At 39.8% G+C, this 25,768-nt stretch overlaps 1 protein-coding gene across 3 annotated transcripts in view; it reads left to right on the forward strand.

Annotated features, from left to right (window-relative positions):
• Position 1: 1 nt before the first annotated feature.
• Positions 2–25,768, forward strand: part of COG5 (component of oligomeric golgi complex 5) — a 307,484-nt gene continuing 281,717 nt past the window's right edge. For all 3 annotated transcript variants that reach the window (XM_073328456.1, XM_073328457.1, XM_073328458.1), the window contains exons 1-5: positions 2–157; positions 1,533–1,672; positions 3,614–3,671; positions 18,601–18,655; positions 18,747–18,816. In XM_073328456.1, coding sequence (XP_073184557.1) covers positions 19–157; positions 1,533–1,672; positions 3,614–3,671; positions 18,601–18,655; positions 18,747–18,816 — 462 coding nt within the window. In that variant the 5' untranslated portion in view covers positions 2–18. The remainder of the gene's footprint in view (positions 158–1,532; positions 1,673–3,613; positions 3,672–18,600; positions 18,656–18,746; positions 18,817–25,768) is intronic.

Consider the following 25,768-nt stretch of genomic DNA (forward strand, 5'->3'; position numbering starts at 1 on the left):
ACTCCACGGAGGCGCGGGATGCTGGCGTTGCCGCTAGCCGGTCGCTTATGGGTGACGTCAGGGTCTCCGGGAGCTGCCAGCATGGAAGAGGCGGTGGCGGCGGGAGGCGGCGGCGCCGCTGCCCTGGGACTGGCTCTCGGGGAGCTGCTGGGGGACGGTGAGGAGGGGCTGGCGCGGGGTCCGTGCGGGGAGCAGGCGGTGCGGGGTAATAGTGAAACTGGGGGCTGCGGGGACACGAATGGGGGGGAGCTGGGGGACCTCGGCAGCAGAGGGTCTGAGGTGAAGCGAGGGCCCCGGGCAGCCGGGCTCTGCTGGGGGCACACGGGGCTTTGGGCAGCAGAGGGGCCCTGCGGGGGACTGGCACTAGGCTAGCGGTGCGGACTGTGTTGCTGTGCCAGCCGGACTAGGGACCCGAGGCTCGGAGGCGGAAGAGCTGGAGGCTGCGGAGGAGTTTGCTCTGGGGGCAGGGTATCCCTCTCACACCTGCCTCTGCGTGCGTGGCTGTCTTGCTGCTCCTGCAGGTCTCCAGGCACCAAGCTCACGGTCTGTCCTGCTGGCTGGAAAGAGGGGGTAACTGCTCTTGCTGGGAGTTTTTCTAGTCCCTGTGCTTCAGGTTTATCGTGGCATCAAATGAAGTTATTAGGAATTGTGGTGTTGCTGGTGGCCCTTTCCAGCAGCATCCCTTGTGTGTATATTGTGGGGGGCACAAGGGGGCTCCTTCTTACTGCATGTCCTGTTAGTCCCTGTATGCAAGGCTTGCTAGCTCAGGAATTCCAGGTTCCTAGTCTGTCCTCTGATTACATTTTCCTCTCTCTAAGAGGGGAGATCCCTGTATTTAAATGGTGCTGATGTTACTGTCCTCTTGTTATGTGGATTGATTGCATGTTGGAATTGCCGTCTTCTCTTTAAAAAGCAAAATCTCATTATGAGAGTTGTCTGTATACCTTCTCTTCAATTTGTATCGTAATGGCTAGAATAAACTAAAAGAGCTAGGAGATGTAATAAATAATTGTAACCATTGTTAATGTTTAGAGTCTCTGGTTTAGTTCTGACGTGGATCACAAATGAAATTCTTTCGGTGGTTTTAATTTTAGTTCCATAGAAATTAATCCATTTACAAGACTGTGATATGATTTGATGGAGTCAGTTGCAATTGTCAGTTTTCTGATTGAGATTCGTGGTAGTTTTACTCTGGGTAAAACTTCATCTTATTTAGCTTACAAAATTCTGAAGAGGAAATGGGAAGTATAGTTTTAGTGTAATGCATTCCTGAAAAGCTGGCTTTATCCAGTTTTGGATTTAGGCAACAGGACATGGGCAATAAAAATGATGTGGTCAAGCATATCTCCTTTAAATTAGCTATTTTTACTAAAGGTTGCTCCTTAAATCAATGTCCAGTTATATTGTAGAAACCAGATCACACCTGCTAATAACATGGGGTATAGGTCTAGTGTACCCGCAGTTCTTTACATCCTCAAATATATGTATCTTTTGTGGTATGAAAAATAAACAGCTTAAAATATATTTTTCAGAATGTTACGCTGATTTTTTAAGAGAAGACTTCGATGTAAAGACTTATACTTCTCAATCTATTCATCAAGCTGTGATAGCTGAACAGTTAGCAAAACTTGCTCAAGGAATCAGTCAACTGGATAAAGAGCTACATTTACAAGTAAGTGCCAGATATGTCATTTGTTTCTGGGCAATCATGTACAAACATAGTTTAAAAGTTCAGTATTTCAGTCTTGCATGCTCCTAAAGTTACCCTACATTCTCAGCAACTAGCGACTAAGGGTATGCCTACACAGTTCACAGCAGTGAGCCTCCCAGCCCAGGTCCACAGTCTTGGGCTTGCACTAGTGCTCTAAAAATAGCTGTGTAGGCAGCACTTGAAGTTGCCTCCCTAGTTTTCAGAGTCCGAGCTGCAATTTCAAAGCACTGTCTAGAGCTGTTTTTAGAGCACTAGCATGAGCCTGAGTCTGTTAACCTGGGCTAGGAGGCTCTTCCACGGGCTACCTGGTCATACCTACTGTGTGTCTTTCAAGATTGTTAACCACAGTGCTTGTTTGATGCACTTCCTCCTCTCTTCTGCTTTCTGACATTTTCATCGGGAACTGGTTTTTAAAAAATTACCTGTTACAAACATAAGACAAATCTAAATTTATATTATTGAGTGATAGTGATTATTTGGTACTTTCAGAAAGATTCTGAGCTTCTTGAAGGGGGAACATGTGTAAAATAGCTACACAGAGAGACTGTGTACTAATGGATGATATGAAATATTCAATAATGGTTGCAGTTAGTAAATAATGTAATACATTTATAATTTTAGCTTTCTATTTAAGCGGTGTAGTTCTTTGTTTGCATAACCAGTGCCATTCCCAACACTCATGCATCTATATCTAAGGCCCTACTAAAATCATGGTCTGTTTTGGTCAATTTCACAGTCAGAGGATTTTTAAAATAGTCAGTTTCACGGTTTCAGATGTTTACATCTGAAATTTCACAGTGTTGTAACTGTTGGGGTCCCTGCCCAAAGAGAGGTTGCGGGGGGGTTGCAGGATTGCCACTCTTACACTGCCTTAAGAGCTGGGTAGCGCCCTTGGCTGGATGTCGCCAGTCCTGCCCCTCTTCTACAATTGCCAGATATCGAGGGGAAGGAGAGATCAGGCATCACAGTTTGTGATGCATTTTTCATGGCCATGAATTTGGTAGGGCCCTATGTATATCTATCAGGTGTAGAATACACCCGTAAATCTGGGATTTTTCTCATAGGAATTGCATTTTCTTACTATTAGTGTTTGTTAGCAGAAGTAATAGAACAGCAAAACACTTTCTCAGAGCTGCATGAAAGATCTCCCTTCTTGTGTGGAACATCCTTTGACACCAATAGAAGAACATTCATATAAGGAGAGCAGAATAGCAGAGTTTCAGATCTATTGTGCATATCTAAGAGGATGATTGTCCTAAAGATAGAATTAACTGGAAATACTTTACAGGGTGTGGTGGCACTGTGGGCTAGTTAGAAGCTTTTCTCTTCTAGAGACTTGTGTAAACGTTTTGTTCATGTCCCAGCTGTATAAGAAACTTGAATTTTTCTCAATTTATCCCTTATAAATGTTTTTCCACATCACATATTTAACTAAATTTTCTAAACCCAGGATGCCAGTTGAGTCAAAATATGAGAAGGAGGCAAGGACTAAGGTTAATTACTGGATGGTGGGTAAACTCCTCATCTGCTGTAATCTGCCTGGCTAGACCAGGTGCTGAACATTAATTCAGAAAAAAATAATTGAATAAATAAAAAGTTTGTATTAATAAAATAAAATGTTTGTATTCTTAAAGCATAAAATGTATCAGTTTGGTGCTGACTGTGAAGATTCTCATCTGATTTAAAACTTATTATGGACACAAATGAGTTTACAAGGTAGAGGGGTTTGTCTGTAAAGCAGGGGGGAAAAATAGAGAGATCTCTTATCACTCAGGGATTCTTCCTACCCTACGAATCACTGTTCTCTTTTAAACCCACTCATGGATATATGCTTAAAGAAAATCTGAGTTTGTATTGTTGGAATTAGCCTTTCAAGTAATGATTGGTGGTCTCATTTTTCAGGTAGTTGCAAGACATGAGGACTTATTGGCACAGGCAACTGGGATTGGATCTCTGGAAGGTATAAATTCATTTTATGCTGGTTAACTTTTAGTATAATGGAGACACTGTTAATAGCTTCATAGTTAAGGTGGCATCAGACTGTTGAGTAGTAATCTTACTGGACAGAGGTCTTACTTTATTAACACATGGCAGTTTTCTTTAGTGTCGGCAGATGGAGCTGTAAGGAGAGTATTTTGTTAATACTTTTTAACGTAATTACACTATAGAGAGATTTGTTAATAGAAAGAATGTTCTAAGCAACTTAAATAATGCAATCAAGTTTCTGTAAGTATCTTGAAAACTCACATTGTTCTAAAAATTCCATATAGTAGCCTCCAGTCTGTCAACTAACACACCATACAGCTACATGTTGCCATGAGTACCAGCTTTGTGAATGATGGAACATGTTTCTAATGTCACTTAATCTACAAATAAAAACCAAAGTAATTATTTTGTGGTCTTAATTGCATCACTTCCTTTTTGTAGTAAGAGGCTGCAAAATTAAATACAGATTTTTGACTCCACTGGTTGGGGTCTGGTATAATACCAATTGCTGATCAAAAAGTCCTTATTTTGGAACTGTCATGTCTGTGTAAAAAACTGGTCATTATGTGGTTCTTCAAAATAGATATAAGGTTTCAGAATCTCACTTACTTTAAGATTACATTTTGGGTCCCATTAGCCCAGGGGTTCTCAATCTTGGGGTCAGGATATTGCATGGGAGTCAGGAGCTGTCAGCCTTCACCCCAAACCCTGCTTTGCCTCCAGTATTTATAATGGTGTTAAATATATAAAAAGGTGTATTTAATTTAGAAGGGGGGGGTCTCACTCAGAGGCTTCCTATATAAAAGGGGTCACCAGCATAAAAGTTGGAGAACCACTGTATTAGCCCTTACAGTCTTGCTAACAGTCTTGCTTGGTGGCATCTGCGATTTTATGAGTGTACTCTCCACTCCCTTATCCAAGACATGTAATGCAAATATTGAATGGTACAAGACCCTGAACGGATCCCTGCAGGACCCCACTAGATATGACCTCCCAGTTTGACATCAAACCATTGATAGCTACTTTCTCAGTACAGGCTTTCAACCAGTTCAACAGTTATAAACCTGGTTAAAATTGATAAATGAGCTAACCAGATGCCAGGGGATTTGTGTCCCCCCCCTTTTCCTCTTCTGATTTTTCTAATTTTCAGCAAAATCAAAAGGGCTCTGGCCTCTGATGCCTAGAACAATCCTGGAAATTTTGGAATTAAACTGATGTGCTGTTCAAAAGTTACTGTGTTACACCCAGCCAGACAAGCAGAGAAGTGTGTCTGCCAAAAAAGAAGAAAAATGAGTTGTCAGACTTGTGTAACAAAATTGCTAAACACTTCTCCTCAACTCAGCAGTGTCAACCCTTAAAATGCTAGTGTTTTCTAAATTGCCAGGCAAATGAATGCTTAGGAAGATGGTTTGTACTCCACATTCAAATGATTGAAATGGGCAAGTGTTGATAAACATCCCCCAGTCACATTGTCACCCAGTAGCAGTTTGTCCCCAGTTGAACTTAAATGCCCTAAAACCGCACTTGGTTTTGAAGGCATTCTACTCTTATTGGGAAGTCTTAACTATGAACTTGCTTGGAGACTTCGCTCTACGATGGCAAAATTATTTAAACATTAATTCAGCCTTGAACCACTCCTATTCAGTATACATGGTAAGTTACCCACATTTTGAAACTAATGAAAATAAAGTATGAAGAGGTTAAATGACTTGTCCAAGTCATTCAGTGTGTCTGTTTCAAAACTGGCATCAGAGTTTGGGTTGCCCAACTCCAGTCCTGTGGTCTCACCTCTGGTTCATCTGCCTTCTTTTGAGTTCAATTCATATCTTACAAACTATAACCACAAATTGCAATTGAATCCTTCTTTATAGTACTATATGCTGCTCTCTTTGACTCTGTTGCTGGAACTGTGTTCATAAAGATGGTTCTAATTCCCTCCCCCCAGCCCCAGCAGCTCATTTAGTGAGAAACTGTGCATTAGTTTTTGCATGTCAGTATTCCCAAAGCTGCACATCCTCCTGCTCCCTGGGCACTGAATTGCTACCACTTGGGTCTCTAACCTGAATGGTTAGGGGTGCCTTAGATATAGATTCATAGGATGTAGATATTAAGACACCAAAATGGGGCCTGATACTTGGGTAATGGGAGTGGAGGGCAAATTCTGATTTTACGTTTTTTTAAAGGTACAAACCTTAAATTCCCAAAGTTAAGGTTTTATTATTTTTTAACATTTCACCTCCTCCCCCCGCTCCCCAAACGAAATAAAACTTTTATCCGTCAATCCACCTGAAATTTCTTAAATTTGCTCCTCCACCTATATAGAGACCTTTTTTAATTAAAAAAAAAAAAAAAAGGCAAAAAAAAAAAAAAGCTGGGGGTTTTTGGTCTTTGTTGGGGTTGGGATTATACAACATATTTGAGGGATGTTAGTAAAGTAATTCAATTTTAAACAGTTAAAAAAATCTTTGTCAGTCTGAAAAGTGGCTTGGCCTAGGGACTTCAAATTTGTTTAATTTTAGTTGGCCTTAATGAGAACTGATGCCGTCTAAATTTCATTATAGAATTAAAATCTTTAACAATATAATTTCTCTCCATGAATTGCAATAGCTGCTTTGGATCACATGAAGAAAGCCTAGCCTGAAAGATACCCTGGGGATATCCTAATAAGCTCTGGTATAGGTGAAAGGTACTACATAGAGGCACTATAGACTAGTGGACTCAGTAGAGGGCTAAAAGCTAGAAGCGTATAAATTCTATTCTCCGCTCTTCCACCCTGTATAGCCTTAATAATTAAGCTTGTATAGCCTTAATAATTAAGCCTTGTGGTTTCTGTCCACTGATCTCGTAGAGCTGTGCAAAAATTAGTTATGCCTAATGGTCTCCCCGTAAGGTAGGGAAGTAACTCATTGTCAACAAAAGTTGAATGATTTGTCCAAGGTGTTACAGCAAGTCTGTATCAGACTAGAATCTTGACGGTCAGTCCCTATACTCTAGTCTGGATCACATTACATCCCATGGAAATTCATTTAGGCAAGACTGTGAACCTCTCCATGGCTCTGTTTTTAATTTGTTTGTTTTTCCCTACCTTTTCTTTGTATCCTAGCTCTGCTACCTTCCAGAGCACATGGATGATAAAACCTAGGAAACAATGTGCAGCTTGACAAGTGGTATGGTTTGATGGGGTGGACTGGATTGAGCTAGTGGGGAGAGAGAAGTTTTTGCCATGCAAAAACTGAAAGGCTTAAGGTGGTCACCTCACAACTTCCAAGCAAATACACCAACAAAACACTGTGGTATTTTTTTTCTATTGCCACAAAATAGTGAATTCATGAATAAAAATGTAAGGTGGAGTTAGGGTTGCAAATACCTTTTTAAGAAGAAAACTTTAATAGACTAATGTTGTTTAAAAGGTGAGAGAGCCAGGAAATTCAAAGGAAAAGTTACACTAAAAACAAATAACTCTATCAAATACTAGAAATTTTAGAAATATAAAGTTACAGTTCCACAAAACAGCCTTAACTCTGCCCTTCATCCAAATTGATGACATGGTCTGCACACCATTTATCTTCCACATTGACAGTATTCACAGAGTAAAAAATACTTAAATTTAAGTTGTTACTTAACATTCAGAATGGATGGATACCAAAGAAAATCAGCATGTATGTATGGGGGAATCAGACAGTCTGAGATTATGGAAATATTCAAATATCCTCACAGCCTGCAGACTCTTTTAAATGCATAAGAGTGAAATATCTCCTTACTCATTCAAAAAGCCAACCTTAACTATCCCCCTATTCTCACCTGTAGAACAGAAGTCTCTTAAAAAACATTTACCCTTTCTGCATCCCATGTGTTTCTGGTATGGGCTACAAACTAATCTGGCCCAGAGAGCATCCACAGATTCCTTAGCCCAGTGTGACCAGAGGTCTCGACATCTGTTGTATTATACTCCATGGATGGAACAGATTTTTTTTTTTTTTTTTCCTTCCAGTTCCAACATCCCAATTTTCTACTATTGTAAGGAGACCACTTTATATTAGTAGTGGTATTGTGGGATCATTTTAATAGCGCTATAGCACTGCCCTGCTACTATTCTTCCAGCAGAAGCCAGAAAACCTAGCCTTTTTAACCAACTTTCCACTATATATTCCATATTTATCTTCCTCATGTGAGTTGGGAATCACATGTCCTCTATTCTATATATTAAATGGAAAAAAACCCTTTGTTATTGCAGAGTTAAGATTGTCAAGTGATCACTTGTGCCCTTTCAGAAGTTTGAATTTCGCTGAACTCTGTAAACCAGGAAATTCAGAGTAAATGCCCACACAACTTTGTCCGTCTTCCCAGAACTGGCATTGGCCACTGGGAATTATCTGCATGCACTGGGATAGGTGTAGCTGTCCTGAATGGTGGAGGAATAAGTTGGAGCAGTTTGGGGGGAGCTGTGGTTGTGATATGGGGAGATCTGAGTCCGAGTCCCCACATGTGTATCAAAGGACAGGTGCTTGTGTACCTTGAGGTTCCGGTCTGCATCATTTCAGTACAGAATTGCGTAGGCTGTCAGTGGCAGAGCCACTTCTTGCCATGGGTATTGGAAGTGTTGAGGTGGGATATGAGAGCAGTCTGACTTTAATGATGGATAGGGAAAGTATAGATTTAGGTGGGACGCTATGTGCAAGCGTGATGGGGTTGTACAAATTTTTCCAAGTGTAGTTTTGAGCATAAGGTAGGTGCAGGTAGCACCTGTCCATTACAGTGAAAAGGTAGAGTTGGAAGTTGTGTTATGGGTGTATTGGGGCATCACTCTAAGAGGAGAGAATTAAGATTATGTGACCATTTACCTTAATGCTGTATTTTCTGGTTTTCAGAAGCTTGAGTTTTGCTGAACTCTGAAGGGGCACAGGCTATCACTGCTTAACTCTGCATTAACAAATCTTTTGCAATTTAATTTCCTCCCTTTTTTTAAGCAGAAAGAAAAATGCTTGTTGGTAGGAATTAATCCTTTAGGCACTTATTGTTCTTACCTAGACTTAGTTAATGTGCTACTGAGGCTAGGTAATAATCAGAAGACCTAGCTTTTATATAGTGCTTTTCAGCAATAGATTTCAAAGAACGTTACATCATTTTTACAGATGGGGAAACTGAATCATTTCCCCAATTTTACAGATGGGGAAACTGAGGCACAGAGGGGTGATGTGACTTGCCCAGGGTCACCCAGCAGACTGGTAGCAGAGTTAGAAATAGTCCTAGACAGTGGTCTTTGCACTAGGAGACAGAGTTGCAGTGTGATTCCTTAAGTGCTCCTTCCCCTTCCTTCCACCCTTCTACATTTTGTTACAGTAGAATGGGCTAATGATTGAAATGTTTTCATTGTGTAGTTGCTAACGTGCCCATGAGAAAAAAATCTCATCCATGGTTTGTCCTAAAATCTTGACAGTTTTATTACATGGTTGTTAAAGTAACTCTAACTATGTTAGAAGACTGGTGTATGTGTCTCTCTTTCTCTACTCCCTGCCCCACCGTTCTTTGCAACATGTAGCCCCACCGCCACCATTCTGAGATCCCTCTCCCCTTCCCATCCTGTTAAGCCATTAGATGGCACTGTAGAAGCCATTAACATGTAAGAAGCTGCTCCTTGCAGTCTCCTGCCCTATGCTCCTGTATACACACATCTCAGACAGCAGCTTACTGGAAGGCCACATGTTATCTTGGTTATCTAGCCTGAGATGCACACTGAGCTGGACTCCTCACTCCCATTGCCTACCCACAGCTGGGACTCCTGCTGGCCATGCTTCAGCCAGGCTTCCCCAACATGCACCACATCCACCCAGTTCCTCCCTCCTCCAACTGAGGCCCTTCCCCACTCAGTCTGGCCAGCCTTCACCCACACACAAGTGGTCATGTGTTTCTGAGCTGTTCATTTTCTGGGCTTCCCAACCTTACATACAACAGAGGCAGTGCTCCATTATAATCTTGTATGAAATTAAAGGGAGAAGGAGTGGAGAGGATCCACATACCTCTCGGCAGCATAAAAGCCTCAGAAAGGAGTTAAGTGGCCCATTCATCTGAATCAGATACATTCTCTTGCAGTTGATATTTTAAAGACTAACAGATTTATTTGGGCATAAGCTTTCCTGGGTAAAAAAACCCACTTCTTCAGATGCATGGAGTGAAAGTTACAGATACAGGCATAAATATATATTGGCACATGAAGAGAACCTTACAAGTGGAGAACCAATGTTGAAGGCCAATTTAGTCAAAATGGATGTAGTCCATGCCCAATAATTGAGGAGGAGGTGTCAATTCTAAGAGAGGGAAAATTGCTTTTGTAGTGAGCCAATCACTCCCAGTCCCTATTCAAGCCCCAAAAGGTCACACCCTTGTAGATTGATTGGGGCCCCCCAAATAGTGATGCATGCACACACACGGGAGGGGAATGTGGGACAGACAGGTACCCTGGCCCTATTCTCCATGTGATCCTTCGGCTCTCCCCACAATCTAGCCTCCTATTCCCATCTACACTTCCACCCCTTACTACCCTCCTTCCCAGCAAGCATTTGCTTTTGTCGTTTATTTTCTAAAACTATAACAACAAATAGTTTCAGTGCCTTCTGAATACAGTATTCTGCCATGCTCAGATTGTTTCCCCAAATAAAAATCCCCCTTTGTTAGAGGCAGTTTGGAGCATTATGCCTGTTGTTTAACATCTACCCTGAATTTGGATTTGAACTTTCAGTGCTTGAACTTGATGACTGTCATGTACCCTCAGAGCCACCTATCTTCTGTGATATAGAGGTAGTTTTCCAAATAGTTGGCCTCTCTGCACATGCTCAGTGTAATCTATTAGGCGTGTAAACCTTAGTGTGTCTAACAGGAGAATATCAGTGTGGAAGGCTACTGAGTAACAAAATGGTGGAAAATGCCAATGATCTTGGAGAACCTGGTTAGTTAGTTTAGTTTAGAATAACTCAAGCACTGACCTTGAAGGAAAACACTGGTGTACTCTAAATTGAGCGAGAGCTGAGATAGCAAATACGGGTGATTATGACCAAGAGGAAGCTGAGGAATGACCCCAAATGTGAGTGTGGAGAATCTAGGCAAACACTTGAACACAGCCTGATGCAGTGCCCCCTGTCAACATCACATACTCCTGAGCAGCTATTCAAGATAAGTGACAATTCTGGGTATTGACTGTGGCTTTGAAGCAACAAGCAATGATGATGATGAACTAAAGAAGAAACTCATTTTCAAATACTATTTAGTTTGATTTCCTCCTAAGGGTTGATGAGTGCCGTGCACTCTATTGGGGTAACCACGGAGTATTTCAGATGATGATCTGAGCCCTGGTTTGATCTCTATCTGTGAGCAAAAAAAGTCAGTGTGTGTAACGTTTCAGGAAAAGCTGGTATTGACGGGGTTTGCATCTTGGAGCTCAGATGGCCCCAAATTTGGGTCCTCATAGTGTTCTTTTCCCCCTTAAGGCACACCACATTTCAAGGCAATCCGATTAACCGTATGGATTTTAGTCCACTTAGAACAGTCGAGCTTTAAACAGAAAGCTGATCTTAACTATAGCAGAACTGTTGCTCTACTGTAATAAATGATAACTGGGATGTTCAAAGGCCTGTAATAAATCCATTTAGAACGTCTCAATTTATGAAGGAGAGAAGAGTTGACATGTTTATACAACGTATGAGGATTCATCTGTAAACAAAGACTAAAAAAATGTGTGAAGATTTAGTATATGTGAACAATAAGAATATGCCTGTGAATGGAGGGTGGCTGTCTGTCTGTTTGGGGCAGATTTAAGGGTGTTTGTTGGAGTGTGTAATATTGTATTTTGTGTTTATACAGTTAAGTAGTTTGAATTGGGAGTACTTGCATATTTCTCTACATCCTTTTCAGTTCACTCTGACGGATTTTTTTTTTTTTTGTACTGCAATGTAAAGAGAAATGTTAACTAAAAACCTTAAGTTGATAGTTTGTGTCTGAACTTCTTTGTTTTGCTTTGGCTTTAAAATAATAATAATAAAAAAACTATTGGGCTAATAAGGTGCTACAGAGCTGTGGTTTTTGTGGAACTTGTGTGCTCAGCAGGAGGCCTAGGAATTCACGAACATCCCCATCTCTGCCACCGTATTGGAGGAACTGCAAGGGACCTGCATCATCTTTCTTTGTCGATTCTGCAGAGTTTTGGTCCTGCCGAAGCCCTCATCTGCCACGCCCCAAACCTCTGCCCTGGCTTTGATCTCCTTCCTGCCCTCTGAACCCCTCGATCCTAGCCCGGAGCACCCTCCTGCACCCCAAACCTTTCATCCCCGTCCACACCCCCAGCCTGAGCCCTCACTCCCCTCCCCCCGCCCCAGCCTGGAGCCACCTCCCTTACCCCGAACTCCTCATTTCTGGCCCCACCCCAGAGCCCATACCCCGAACCAGAGCCCTCACCCCCTCGTGCACCCCAACCCCAATTTTGTGAGCATTCATGGCCTGCCATACAATTTCTATTCCCAGATGTGGCCCTCGGGCCAAAAAGTTTGCCCACCCCGATCTAGATAATCTTTAACTAGTAAATTTGAGGTCAGTGGATGTTGTTGATGGCTCAGCACTCTTGAAATTGTGCAGGTGCCTAGAGCTGGTCTTAGAATCCTAACTTTAGGCTCCCATTTTGAAAAATCTTGGCCTACATCTTTATCTCTTTAACTTTTTTTTTATACCTGGTGCTTAGGTTTGTTTAATTGTAATCTTGATATGTAGTTTTTATAAGTTAATACCACATTTCAATGTATAAAGTTGTTTCTGGGGTAAAAATAATTCTTCACCTAGGGTAAAATGAGTAAGCATTGTGTTGAAAGGCTTACTGGCTCCTGCTAAGGTTACAGGGTACCACATGGACTTCTGCATATAACCCTTTTCCCCCCAAGGGTCCTAATCTTCTACTCTCCACAAACTGCCACTCCTTTCCCCAGGCAAAACTTAGTTTTGGGTTCTGGCTTGCACTTGGCCCAATGAGTGTATATGCAACTTTGGAGCACGTTGGATTAAGTTCCTGATGTGAGTACAAGTGTGGGGTTTCAGTTCTTCATTTTAGCTGAAGAAGTTGGTGGGAGGATGGAGAACCTTTTTGTTAATGTTTTGCATATATATATATATATATTGTAACAAATCTGGCTGTGCAAGACTTCACGGGAGTCGGTACATGGCATGATGTGGTCACTCAGGCTTTGTTGGAAGATGGGGCATTAGAGTTTGCATCTTCCTGGTTCAGAAGCACAGGTCCTTGTTAGCTGAGGTAAAGAAGAACCTCTTTCAGCTGTTGTTAATGTATATGAAACAAAGTTAAGCAATTCTGACTTTATCCTGCAAAGGGCATTGGTGTACTTACAAACTAGTCAGACCATTGCAGCATTGTATGAATAAATCTGGACCTTATTTATTCAGTAAGTCTTAATGTGAATCAGTTATTCTACTTCATAAAGTTGTGTGTATATAAAACTGTATGTGCTAACTTATTTTCAGAGCATAAAGATTTGTATGCATTACCCTGCATACAATGAAAAGCCTTTTGCAGATAAGACTTATGTGCCAAAGTCTGAGCTGGAGGATATATAGATTCATAGATATTTAGGTCAGAAGGGACCATTATGATCATCTAGTCTGACCTCCTGCACAAAGCAGGCTACAGAATTTCACCCACCACTCCTGCGAAAAACCTCTCACCTATGCTGAGCTATTGAAGTCCTCAAATCGTGGTTTAAAGACTTCAAGGAGCAGAGAATCCTCCAGCAAGTGACCAGTGCCCCATGCTACAGAGGAAGGCGAAAAACCTCCAGGGCCTGTTCCAATCTGCCCTGGAGGAAAAGTCCTTCCCGACCCCAAATATGGCTAAGTTTTACCAGCCAGATACTACAGAAAATTCTTTCCTGGGTAACTCAGATCCCATCCCATCTAATATCCCGTTCTCCTTGCAACCACAGCTGTTCCTGTCGAAGTCTGAGTCCTCAGCCCTCTCAGTGGCTCCAACCCCTGCGGCATGGCTAAGATCAAGCAGTTTCTTTTTTACAGTGAAAATATTTGTAATAAAAAATATGAAGTGAGCAGTATGCCCGTTGTAATTGAGATTAATACATTTTGAAAATGTAGAAAAACATTAAAAATATTTATAATTTAAATTGGTATTCCACTTTTGTTTAACACTCAGATTAAAACTGTGAATAATCACAATTAACTTTTTTAATCGAGTTAATTTGTTTTGAGTTAATCGCTTGAGTTAACGGCGATTAATTGACAGCCTTAGTTTTGATATTTAAAACACTGATACAAATGTTTCCTGCTCAAACCCACTCACACTTAAGCTTTCCCTGGCGGAAGTGCTTGTATCTAAAGCTTTAGGTGATAGAATTTTGATTCCTAAAATTGTACACAGCAGCATTTGTGCTGGAGAACAAAGCAGTGATGAAGAATGTATAACATTTCAGTAGAAGCTGTTTGGTTGTCACATTTAAGGTTTATGATGCCCAAACTCACTGACATTGTATATTTAGGTCAAAATGCCGGGCATTGAAGTGTTTCTCCGCTCCTTTGTGCCATGTGTTGGGTATCTTTTTACAACTATTTTAACCCTTTACAGTCCAGGTTGGTCAGGATCCCTGGGCTTCTTATTTTGGTCTGGATCCCTGGTAGGAAGGCACTTCTGAAACTTCACATACATTGGCATCTTGCGTGTTGCCGTGCCCATCTTAAACTGTGTCCACCTCGACTTAGCCTAACCAGGATAATACATAGTTATTGTATCTATATTGCATGAAGGGTTGGACTCTTACATGTATACGTTACTAGGGCAAAAGAATAGCGACATGCATTTTCTCGGAAAAAAAGTCCTGCTGATCACTGGATTGAATATGCCAAATTGTTTGAGAAACATTCAACACCTTTAATATTAAATCAGAAAACACATGAACATTGAGGTGGCACTCTTTCTTGTGCCCAAATGTTTGGGGTGACAGTTTGCATTTACCTGGGCATTTCTGTCTGTGTTTTAAATCAGAGCTTAAAAAAATCTGTTTGCTCATGGTGAGCAAATGCTGTCAACTTTACATCTTGGACTTTCATGTCCCCCTCATTCAGTTCCTTGCCAACTCTGTTCTACCAATGATGTCAGCTTCAGTACCCCTTTTGTATCTGTCTCTCATAGGTATGTCTTCTGTGCCACCGCTTATGCGTGGAATTCATGTTTTAAACCTGTTTAATCTAATGACCTGGCTAGCCACATTTAGATTTCTCCTAAAAAGAAATAAAAAAAAATAAAATTTATGCCTGAGAAGTGAAGGGGAAAATAGTTGTCATGTGCACATACACGAAACTGTACTATCAAGATATGTACATATCTATTATAGAGTAGCTGCACTCTCTCATTATCGTTGGCCCTCTGTTTCCTTCCTTCCCCCCAACCATATCTGTTTGATGATCACTTGTCTTCAATTCTAGTTTGTGCCTGCCCCCAAAGTGTACAATGTTCTTACTTTTTTGTGAGACATCTAGAATGGGTGAGTGTGCTTAAAATGATCAAAATAGATTTCATAGTCCTCCAAGCGTAGGTTGCAGACATGTCAAGTTTTAAGTGGACAGGTGTCTACATCACAAAAATGACTGTTAGTGCTTGGCAGTCTTGTTAGCAGTTTTAACATGGAATACAAAGAGAGTGAAATACCCTAATCGTGTGTTCAAGTTAGGGTTTGACAGAGCATTATGAGGGAAGTTTGCACTACAGCATACCTGTTCCCTTCATGAATAGGGGAAGGGGAAAGTGATATAAAATTTGAATGTGGTTTTACTTGCTAAAAGGAATTTTTGTAATACAATCAGTTCTTGTACACTTGTTAAAACATTTCGCCCCCCCCCAAATATAAACAAATAAAATATGCTAAATGTACAGAGTGGGGTTGTTGTAAAACCTCATATTGAATTATTCCTTTATATCCTCCCTGACACTCCAAAAATATATTACAAAAAAAATACTGAGGATTAATGTTGTCTTGCTGCTAAATGATTCTATAATCTTTTCTTGTTTTGAAGAGGGTATAAACTACACTTTAGCAAACAATAATTTTTTATTTTGTCCTCTTAAAAGAAACAGCTAAAATGGCTATCTAACATGTTAGGAAAAATATATCCCTGTGTGGACTTTTTCTGGTACTTTCTGTAGCCAACTTAAAAGGAGCTTGTAGTCGTATTGTTGACTTACTCTTAACTAAAGCGGCCTGAACATGGGCATTTATATGTTTCAGTTCTTTGTTCTTGTTTGATTGGATTTTCAGTTCCTCTTATACATTGGCTTCTCTGAATTAATGATTTTTGTTGGTTGTCTGTAGTCTTGCCAATGCCAAGTGAGTTCTGCCTTTGTATGTGTCTTGTCTCTTACAATTGCTCAAACATGCACATTGGTTACATGGCAAATCTGTATGCTAAGCATGACAAGTTCAAAAACCCGGTCTCCCACAGTTGTGTTCAAACTGTGTTATCTGAAGAGCCGTGCTGGGCATCAAACTGTGTTCTTGGAGTGCAGCAGACTATAAATGCTGATTTTGTTCAGAACTGAAAATACGTTGAGTCACTGTGCTAGTGGGTATGAATTCTTTTTTTGTTGTTTGAAGCGGTTGTTACATTAGGGCATCAATAAGCTTATTTTGCCCTTTATGGTTTCATGTCTAGAAGGATTTAGAATGTGGTTTTCAGCAAGGTTCAGATGGAGTTATCCTTACTCACATTGAATAGCACCGTATTCTATATAGATTCTAGTACCGCACTTATCACGGTAGTATCAGAGCACCTTCCAGTAGTGTATTAAGCAATGTGACTACACTTCTGTAACGTGCTGTTTGTGCTCTCATCCTCTCCCTAGGGGGAAGAAACGTATACAGTGGACTGTCTTGTTCTGGAAGGTGGTTTTTGCTATGTATTAGAGAAGGCAAGGTCAAAGAAATTCACCTTGCACTTAGAGCAGAAGTTGGTGAGGTTTGTGATCCTCTTTAGTTCCTGGAGGAGTTCATTCCATGGTCTCGGACTGGCCTCAGAGAAAGTTCTATCTCCTACACAGACAAACTTTGCCCTAATTGTAGAGTTCAGTTGTTCTAGAGGAGTGTAGTTGTTGATGACAGTCTTCATCCCAGAGATTTAAGGGGTCTTTTAGATACCCTGGCCCATGCCAGGGAGCACCTTGAAGAAAAGGATTGAGATCTTTAACTTGACTTTTTTGTATGGAAAGCCAGTGTAGAGAGTAGAGGCAAGTTCTGATGAGCTTGTGGTAGCCTCTGTTGCTGAGGAGATGCCCTGCAGTGTTTTGTAGTAGTTGGAGTTTTCTGAGTACTGATGACTTCATGTCCATATTTCAGAGTAGCAGCCATGTTAGTCTGTATTCGCAAAAAGCATCCGATGAAGTGAGCTGTAGCTCACGAAAGCTTATGCTCAAATAAATTTGTTAGTCTCTAAGGTGCCACAAGTACTCCTTTTCTTTCCATATATATGTCATTGTGTAACCTAGCCAAGAATTGCGGAATGTGCAAATAACTACGGCCAGGCCATTGTCTGCCAGGATGGGATGGAGTCTCCTCTAGCCAACCGAAGGTTAAAGAGCCTTACTTGCTGATGTAGCTATGAGAGCTTAGTATTAGCAAGGAATCCAAGGGTATTCTTGAGCCACGGACCAAATTGACTAATTGTGGATGTGTTACTCCTGAGGGAATTCTGCACCAAAAAATTAAAAATTCTGCACACAAAATTCTGCATATTTTGTCAAAATAACAGTATAATCATGCCAGTTACAATTATTTTGATAATTTGAAATAAATTATCTGTCAGCAAGTATGTCTGTAACAGTACAGAACAAAAAAAAAGATTCTGGTAATTTTTTTTGTTTTGTTTTGGACAAATAGGTTCCTTATGAGGCATATTAATACAGAACTTTGTGTAATTTATTTATATTACAATACAGAACTGTATTTCCTACACCTGTCAGAAGCAGTGCACAGGCTTGGGGGAGTCAGGGGTAACGGAAAAGCTGAGGGAGAGGGAAGGAGCCTAGGAGTGAACCTGGAGGGTGTTGGGTGTGGGTAGGAGGTTTTTCTTGGGGGTGGGATTGTTAGGGTGTTGGGAAGCCTCTCTCATGCAGATTGTTGCTGACCCCAAGCATCTCCCATTCAGTCAGGCACCTCTGCCCCTGTCCCCACACCTTGGGTCTCTGCAGCCTCCCAACCCCAGGCTCAACGCTGTCACCCCACTAGCTCCTGAGCCCTGTCCGCCCCCTCCACTAGCCATTGTGAACCCCAGTCTGTAACCACCACCCCCCCACCCCACCCGAGCAGTCCCGTGTGCCCCACTCTGTCCCAATCTGGCTCTGCGGGCAGTGTGCTGTGATGAACTTCTAGTCCTGTGGGAATTCTGCAGCACTGGGCATAGAATTTTGTATTTTGCCTAAGAAGTGCTGCAGTTCTGCCTTTCGTCCACCAGAGGCTGCTGTGGTTTTAGAACAGCCAACTGTGTTTATGACGGGAAAATACAAAATTATGTGAGACAGATGAATTGTGTGTGTCTACAGATGTGTAGAATTCCCCCAGGAGTCATGTGCACCTTCAACTAAAGGAGACTACATTATATGCCATGAGTAGTCACGCTGATTTTCTTGGGATTTACTTGTGACTAAAAAGCTTTAGGATCTGGCCCTAAATTGTGTATAATAGATTAATACATTAAAATAATCTACTAGTTGACTTATGATCTGTACAGTTTATTTCTAAATATACAGCGTTTCACTTTATATAAAAAGATTTATTGGAAGTGGGAAAATTATAACTTTATGTCAGATGAGTTATGCTCTATTGACTGTACGTAAAATGCCTTTCTTTTCACAGGTGTCCTCCAAATGATGCAGACTAGAATTGGTGCGCTACAAAGTACTGTTGACAGGTATGTCATTCATTATGTGATTAAAAGTATTTATGACTTCTGCACTTTTCCACTATATTACATTTCTAAAAAGTATTTCCTTTCTTAATAGAATAAGAGCTAAAATCATCGATCCATACAACAAAATAGTGTCTCGCACAGCACAGCTAGCAAAGCTTCAGGTAAACTACATTATAAATTTACTTATTTTAACTTTATTTTTCAAAATAATTATTTTGCTTCCAGATTTCTTAAAAAAAAAAAAAAAAAAAAAGTTAAATCACTCACCATATGAAGAAAAGCATCTTGGTAGAGACTTCAATTCCTCAGTGAACTTAAATCCTTGTAATCCATTAGTGCAACTACTTATGGGTTAAAAGGGCAATGCTTCATTTTGCAAGGCAAAATTCAGTTTCCATTCTGTGAAAAGTAGGAGACCAAAGTTGGCACAAATTAGATTAGTGTAGCGGGGGGGGGGGGGGAATAGGGGGTGAGTGAACTCTCCTAGAATCTGCTGACCTACAAATGAAATCAACTATGCTTTTTTAGAAACAGTGTTTCCCGCACAGAGCCAGTATCTCTTCCTTCCATGTTCTCTCAAACCCCATGTTATTCATTTAATTGATTAAAAAAATTGTTTCTTTTAGCCTCATCCCTATTTTCAAGCATAATATAGGAAATATAACCTCTCCCATTCTCATTGTGTAGTTGCTGCCACTTTCTAATTCTGAAGCTCAGTGCTAGAGGAGTTGTAAAGACAGCAAAAATAAGCAATCAGATTTGTTATGGAGATACGTTAGAGTTAATATTAGGGCTGTCAAGTGATTAAACAATAATAATAAATAATACCATTTATTTAAATATTTGTGCATGTTTTCTAAATTTTCAAATATATTGATTTCGCTTACAACACAGAATATAAAGTGTACAGTGCTCACTTTATATTTCTGATTACAAACATTTGCACTGTAAAAAAACAAAATAGTCTTTTTCAATTTACCTAATACAAGTACTGTAGTGCAATCTCTTTATCATGAAAGTTGAACTTAGAAATGCAGTATTATATTAAAAAAAACTGCATTCAAAAATAAAACACTATAAAACTTGAGCCTACAAGTCCACTCAGTCCTATTTCTTGTTCAGCCAACTGCGCAGACAAACAAGTTTGTTTACATTTGCAGGAGATAATGCTGTCTGTGTCTTGTTCAAAATGTCACCTGAAAGTAAGAACACGTGTTTTCATGGCACTGTTGTAGATGGCGTTGCAAGATATTTACATGCCAGATGCGCTAAAGATTCATATGTCCTTTCATGCTTCAACCACCATTCCAGAGGTCATGCGTCCATGCTGATGGGTTTTGCTCGATAACAGTTGCAGGCCAGTGCATGTTGATTTTCATCCTCTGAGTCAGATGCCACCAGCAGAAGGTTGATTTTCTTTTTTGGTGGTTTGGGTTCTGTAGTTTTCGCATCGGAGTGTTGCTCTTTTAAGGCTTCTGAAAGCATGCTCCACACCTCATCCCCCTCAGATTTTGGAAGGCACTTCAGATTCTTAAACTTTGGGTTGAGTGCTGTAGCTATCTTTAGAAATCTCACATTGGTACCTTTTTTTTGCGTTTTGTCAAATCTGCAGCGAAAGTGTTCTTAAAATGAACAACATGTTCTGAGTCATCATTCAATACTACTATAACATGAAATATACAGTAGAATGCAGGTAATATAGAGCCAGAGACATACAATTCTCCCCCAAGAAGTTCAGTCACACATTTAATTAATGCATTATTTTTCAAACGAGCTTCATCATCATGGAAGCACGTCCTCTGGAATGGTGGCCGAAGCATGAAGGGGCATATGAATGGTTTCACGTATCTGGCACGTAAATACCTTGCAGTGCCGGCTACAAAAGTGCCATGCAAACGCCTGTTCTCACTTCTGGTGACATTGTAAATAAGCAGTGGGCAGCATTATCTCCCATAAATGTAAACAAACTTGTTTGTCTTAGCGATTGGCTGAATGAGAAGTAGGACTGAGTGGACTAGTAGGCTGTAAAGTTTTGCATTGTTTTGTTTTTGAGTACAGTTATGTACAAATATACATTTGTAAGTTGCACTTTCACAATAAAAAGATTTCACTACAGTACTTGTATGAAGTGAATTGAAAAATACTATTACTTATGTTTATCATTTTTACAGTGCAAATATTTGTAATAAAAAATAATATGAAGTGAGCAGTGTACACGTTGTATTCTGTGTTGTATTTGAAATCAATATATTTGAAAATGTAGAAAAACACCCAAAAATATTTAATAAATTTCAACTGGTATTCTATCATTTAACAATGCGATTAAAACTGTGATTAATCGCGATTAATTTTTTAATTGTGATTAATTTTTTTGAGTTAATCACGTGAGTTAACTGCGATTAATCAACAGCCCTAGTTAATATATATATAATATTGAAGGACAGTATAATAGGGTGGGTGGCTCATTTTAATGCTGAAGGTGTATCTATTTGGATGGATGGTTCATATTAATTTGGGCTGAGGGTGGGTGTGGATACCAGGGCAGAATACAGGTTGTTTGTTCTCCTCTACCTCTATTTCCATATGTATGATATTAGGGTGACCAGACAGCAAGTGTGAAAAATTGGGACGGGGGTGGGGAGTAATAGGAGCCTATATAAGAAAAAGACCCAAAAATCAGGACTGTCCCTATAAAATCAGGACATCTGTTCACCCTATTTGATATCAAACTTTGTCTTAGTATTGTTCTGTTGAGGTTATTTCTCCCTTAATGCAATTGGAGTTTAATGAAGAGTTTGGGGAATAATTTCTTTAATATAAGGATGGCAAAAGTGCAGCCAGTTGAACTAAATGTGACCCACACAGTTATCCTCATCTTTAATACATAAGTGAAACCTGCAGAGAATATAGATATTGGTGAAGAGAGAGGGACTGGAAGGAAACTCTTTTTACTAGTTGTTAAACACCTCAACAGTGGGTTTTTATAATAGTGATAAATTGTACAGTAGAACTTGTACAGTAGAAATTGTACAGTAGAACTTGGAGAGAGATGCAAATGCAAAACACAAAACCCTGAAAGGTTAAATTAAATATTGTTAAATATTTGAGTTTCTGTTCATGCACATTTACAATAGCTTCAGTGCATGAACTAGGAATGTATTTGTAAAGCTAGAGATATACCTGTGTTATGGATGCTGTTATCCCATTTGCTTTTTCTTCCAGTCCATTTGTATCTTTTTGTCATATCTAACATTATTATGAACTACACTTTCGAGTTTCAGATTGATAAGTATCTGATTTTTAGCTCTGCAAACAGCACTACAGTTGAGGATTCAGTCCTTTTGGAATTGCAGCAGAACAACTTTGCTAAATCACATAATGTTTAAGGGCTTGTTTCTACTACTGTTACTTGTATTAAGTAATACTTTAGTTTGCAAGTAGCCCCATTGATTTCTATGATACTACTCGCAGACTGAAGTATTACTCAGTATGCATAGGTCTGGATTCTGCTATCCTTAAGTGTTTTAAAGTATAAAGACCTCTTTATAAACACTCCCTTCATGACATCATTGTCAAACTTCTAACCTCTCCGCTTTGTTGCTGTGGTGTTCTTTGCCTTGCTCTACCCCCACAATACTAGGGGCTTCAGCAGAATCACAAAACATGCTTCCGCCTTTACATCATAAAATCCTCTTCTGAGCATGGTCTTAGTCTTGCCTTTGCAGATCACAAGCTAAAGGGGATTAACAGTTAAAATATGTGGATGAGGTACATGTAGCTTAGAAAGAAAACTGCAAAGAAAATGAGCTACCTAACCAAACATTTCCACAACTCCTTTGAACAAGCACACATTTATAAACTGCATAGTGTATGAATTTCACATTTTATCTAGAAAACCAGATAAAAATAGACCCATTTCTGTACTTGGATATAAGTAATGTAAAATACAAAATATTCACCAAAAGATATTTTTTTCTCCCGTAAAGAACACACAAGCTAATTTTATTTGTTCTAAAGACAAGAAGGTGGTGGACACACTAAAACTGGGAACATGACAGAACACTTAAGAAAAGTCAGATATTCGGATTGCTCATAGGGATGTATCTTGCACTGGAACAGCTACAGGCAAATCTTTGGTTACTGAGGAAGTTCTTAGTTAAAAAATATGAAAGTGTTTAGTATTTAAATACTAACTTGAGAGGTTAGAAAATAAGAAGTTTTTGGATTTTTTTAATCCTTAACCACAGCAGCTAATGCCTCTCTATTAGTATGTTGGTACAGGAGTAGTTCCAGGAAGAAAGAACCTTTTTTTGCTTTCAGTTGAGCTAGTCAGTCCAAATATCTAGAGACCTCAATATCTTATATATTATTTGAACATGGTCTATCAGATGTTCTTTACGTGTGAAGTACTTGTTCTGCTTTTAAATTTCATCATATAAATATAATCCATAGAAAAATAGACTATAGCAATTCATTTATTTGTACTCAAACCACTGAACTACATAGCTATTAAATAAGATTTTTCTTCACAGAAATTCCCAAATATATAATCTAGTGGAACTCACAAATTAATCAATGTAAAAGGAATAAATACCTTTTTTAATATTAACCATTATTAACTTGGGTAAAACAAAACACTGGCAAAGGATAGGTATAGGATAAATCGGTGTGAAATTGCATTAGTAAAATTATACATTGTAGTTGCAATGTCTACATATTTGTCATTCTTAAGAATTTTTTTCCTCTGACCTAAAATCTGGCATAAGTTATCATAATAGGGAGAATATTTTATCAACATTGGGAGAACCATTATTGTAGGTGGTTTATTTGCAGCCTACTCTAGAACTAACACTTTTTCACTTTTTTTTGCTCTTATATCTAAATATAACTTTTTCCATTACTTATTTCTTCAGTCTGATAATTCATTGTGGGGATCAATTTTGTGTGTGTAATAATGGATAATAAGTAAGGCTGCGAGTCTGTCACGGAAGTCACAGATTCCGTGACTTTCCGAGACTTCTGCAGCGGGTGGTGCTGGCTCAGGGGCAGCCCAAGCCATGCAGCCCCTGGGCCAGCAACAGCAGTTTGGGTGTGTGGGAGGGGGGTCAGGACTAGGGACACGGGGTTGGAGGTGTGGGGGAGTGCTTACCTGGGCTATGGAGCTCCCCGGCTCCCACTGGCATTGCCCTGCAGCTCCGAGGCTGTGGGGAGGGTGTCTCCATGCTGCCTGCGCCCAAAGGGCCTGCCCCTGTAGCTCCAATTGCCTGCTGTTCCCGGCCAATGACAGCAGCGGCAGCCAGCGCTTGTGGCAGGAGCAGCGGTACCCCTTCCTTGACCCCTCTGCCGCTAGTTGCCGCAGGGATGGGGAGCAGTGTAGGAAGCCCCTACCAACCCTCCTCCCCAGCACCAGCAGGATCCCGGGCTACCCCCCCCAGCACCCATGTTGCCCCCGACTGCCCCCCCATGACTAAAACGTAGCCTTAATAATAAGTTAATAAAAATGAAATAGGCTTTTAGTATGTAATATAAGAAATATAAGCAATATTCAAAAGATTGTTATTTTCTGATCTTAGGGTTCATATCTGGTTGAATTTTTCTGTGGATGTTCAGTTTTAGTTAAGTCAAAAAGCAAAATATTGGCACCAGACTGTACTTTTGAAGCACATTACATTCTACAAAGCTGCTTTTTCATTTCTGTTGCTGAAATTTTGTTCATAGACTGTAAAAGATACAAATAGATGTGGATTAATATTTTTCTTATTAAAGAAACAAATTAATTGAATTACAAACATTTAGTAAATTACAGTAGTATGATCCCCACATGACTTCCATTATCATTAATGAGAGTCATGTGGGAAGTCCTCTGGCAACACTGAAAAAAAAAATTACTCTTCAAGACGTATGGTGCCAAAAGCGATGAGGTTAACAGTGTTTTCAGTCATCTGGGTTCAGTGGGGCATCCCTTTCATTTTTTTCTTGTCATGTCTAGGTGTTGAAGAATACTAAACTGAATATATCTTTGCTTTTGTCACTTTGTGCTAGCATCCTAAGGGGGAGTGACTAACGAGCAATACTTTGGATTTTTTTATTACGTGATGCATTTATTTGTGTTGGTGTGTGTATCTAGGTACATGTACTTGCATGTTTGATTTCCAAAGAAATTAAATAAACTTCAATTTACAAAACACTATGTACTTCTGCAATGTTGTCAGATAATTACTTAACTTATTAAATATTTAATACTTAATTTCATCTTGACTTCCTTAAATTAAATGACTCAAAAGATCCTCTCTTAGGCAAGAGGTACATACTCCAGAACCAATCCATCATCTTCACAAACCTCTTATGTGTCTCCAGAGTAACAGCCGTGTTCTTCTACACTTTCCACACTATGCATCCGATGAAGTGAGCTGTAGCTCACGAAAGCTTATGCTCAAATAAATTGGTTAGTCTCTAAGGTGCCACAAGTACTCCTTTTCTTTGTGTCTCCATGATACATAATTTTGTCATGCTTGTTTCTGATGTCTACAAATTTAACAGTTTCCACTGCCACAACCTTGTAGTTTTTCATTGCATGGATTCCATTTCTGCTGAAATCTGGACCATTTCTTTGTCTTTTTTTGCATTGGGTTTCTAAGTCCTATTTCTTAAGATTTCAGCTGGCCCAGAATGTTGCGTGTACGATATACCATGATCACACCAACCTAATCCTATATGAACTGACCTGGATTCCCAAGATCTAGTTTATAATTGCTCTCTTTGTTTTAAAACCTTCCATGTTGCTTTTTTACTCTTATTTTTTAGTACTACCTCCTATCTGTTGTTTCATGCCACTGCTGGTGAGAAAACTTTCCCCTCTGCCTCTCATGCCATCTGGAAGAACCTTCCTGAATCTCTCCATTTCATTTAAAAACTTGTCTGAAAATAGATCTCTTGTGGCTTAGATGTACCTCTTAATGCCTTTCTGCTTCTCCTTTTTATTACCTAGAAGAGGAAAAGATTTGTCTGAGAACAGTCAGTTAAAAAGCCAGGAACCTATTATAAGTGCCTCAGAAGTCAACAGTATTGTGTCCTAGATCAATGTGAACAAAGGCAAAGCAAAAGCATATGCAG

Source organism: Lepidochelys kempii, chromosome 1 (assembly GCF_965140285.1).
Source record: "Lepidochelys kempii isolate rLepKem1 chromosome 1, rLepKem1.hap1, whole genome shotgun sequence".
NCBI classification, from domain to species: Eukaryota; Metazoa; Chordata; order Testudines; family Cheloniidae; genus Lepidochelys; species Lepidochelys kempii.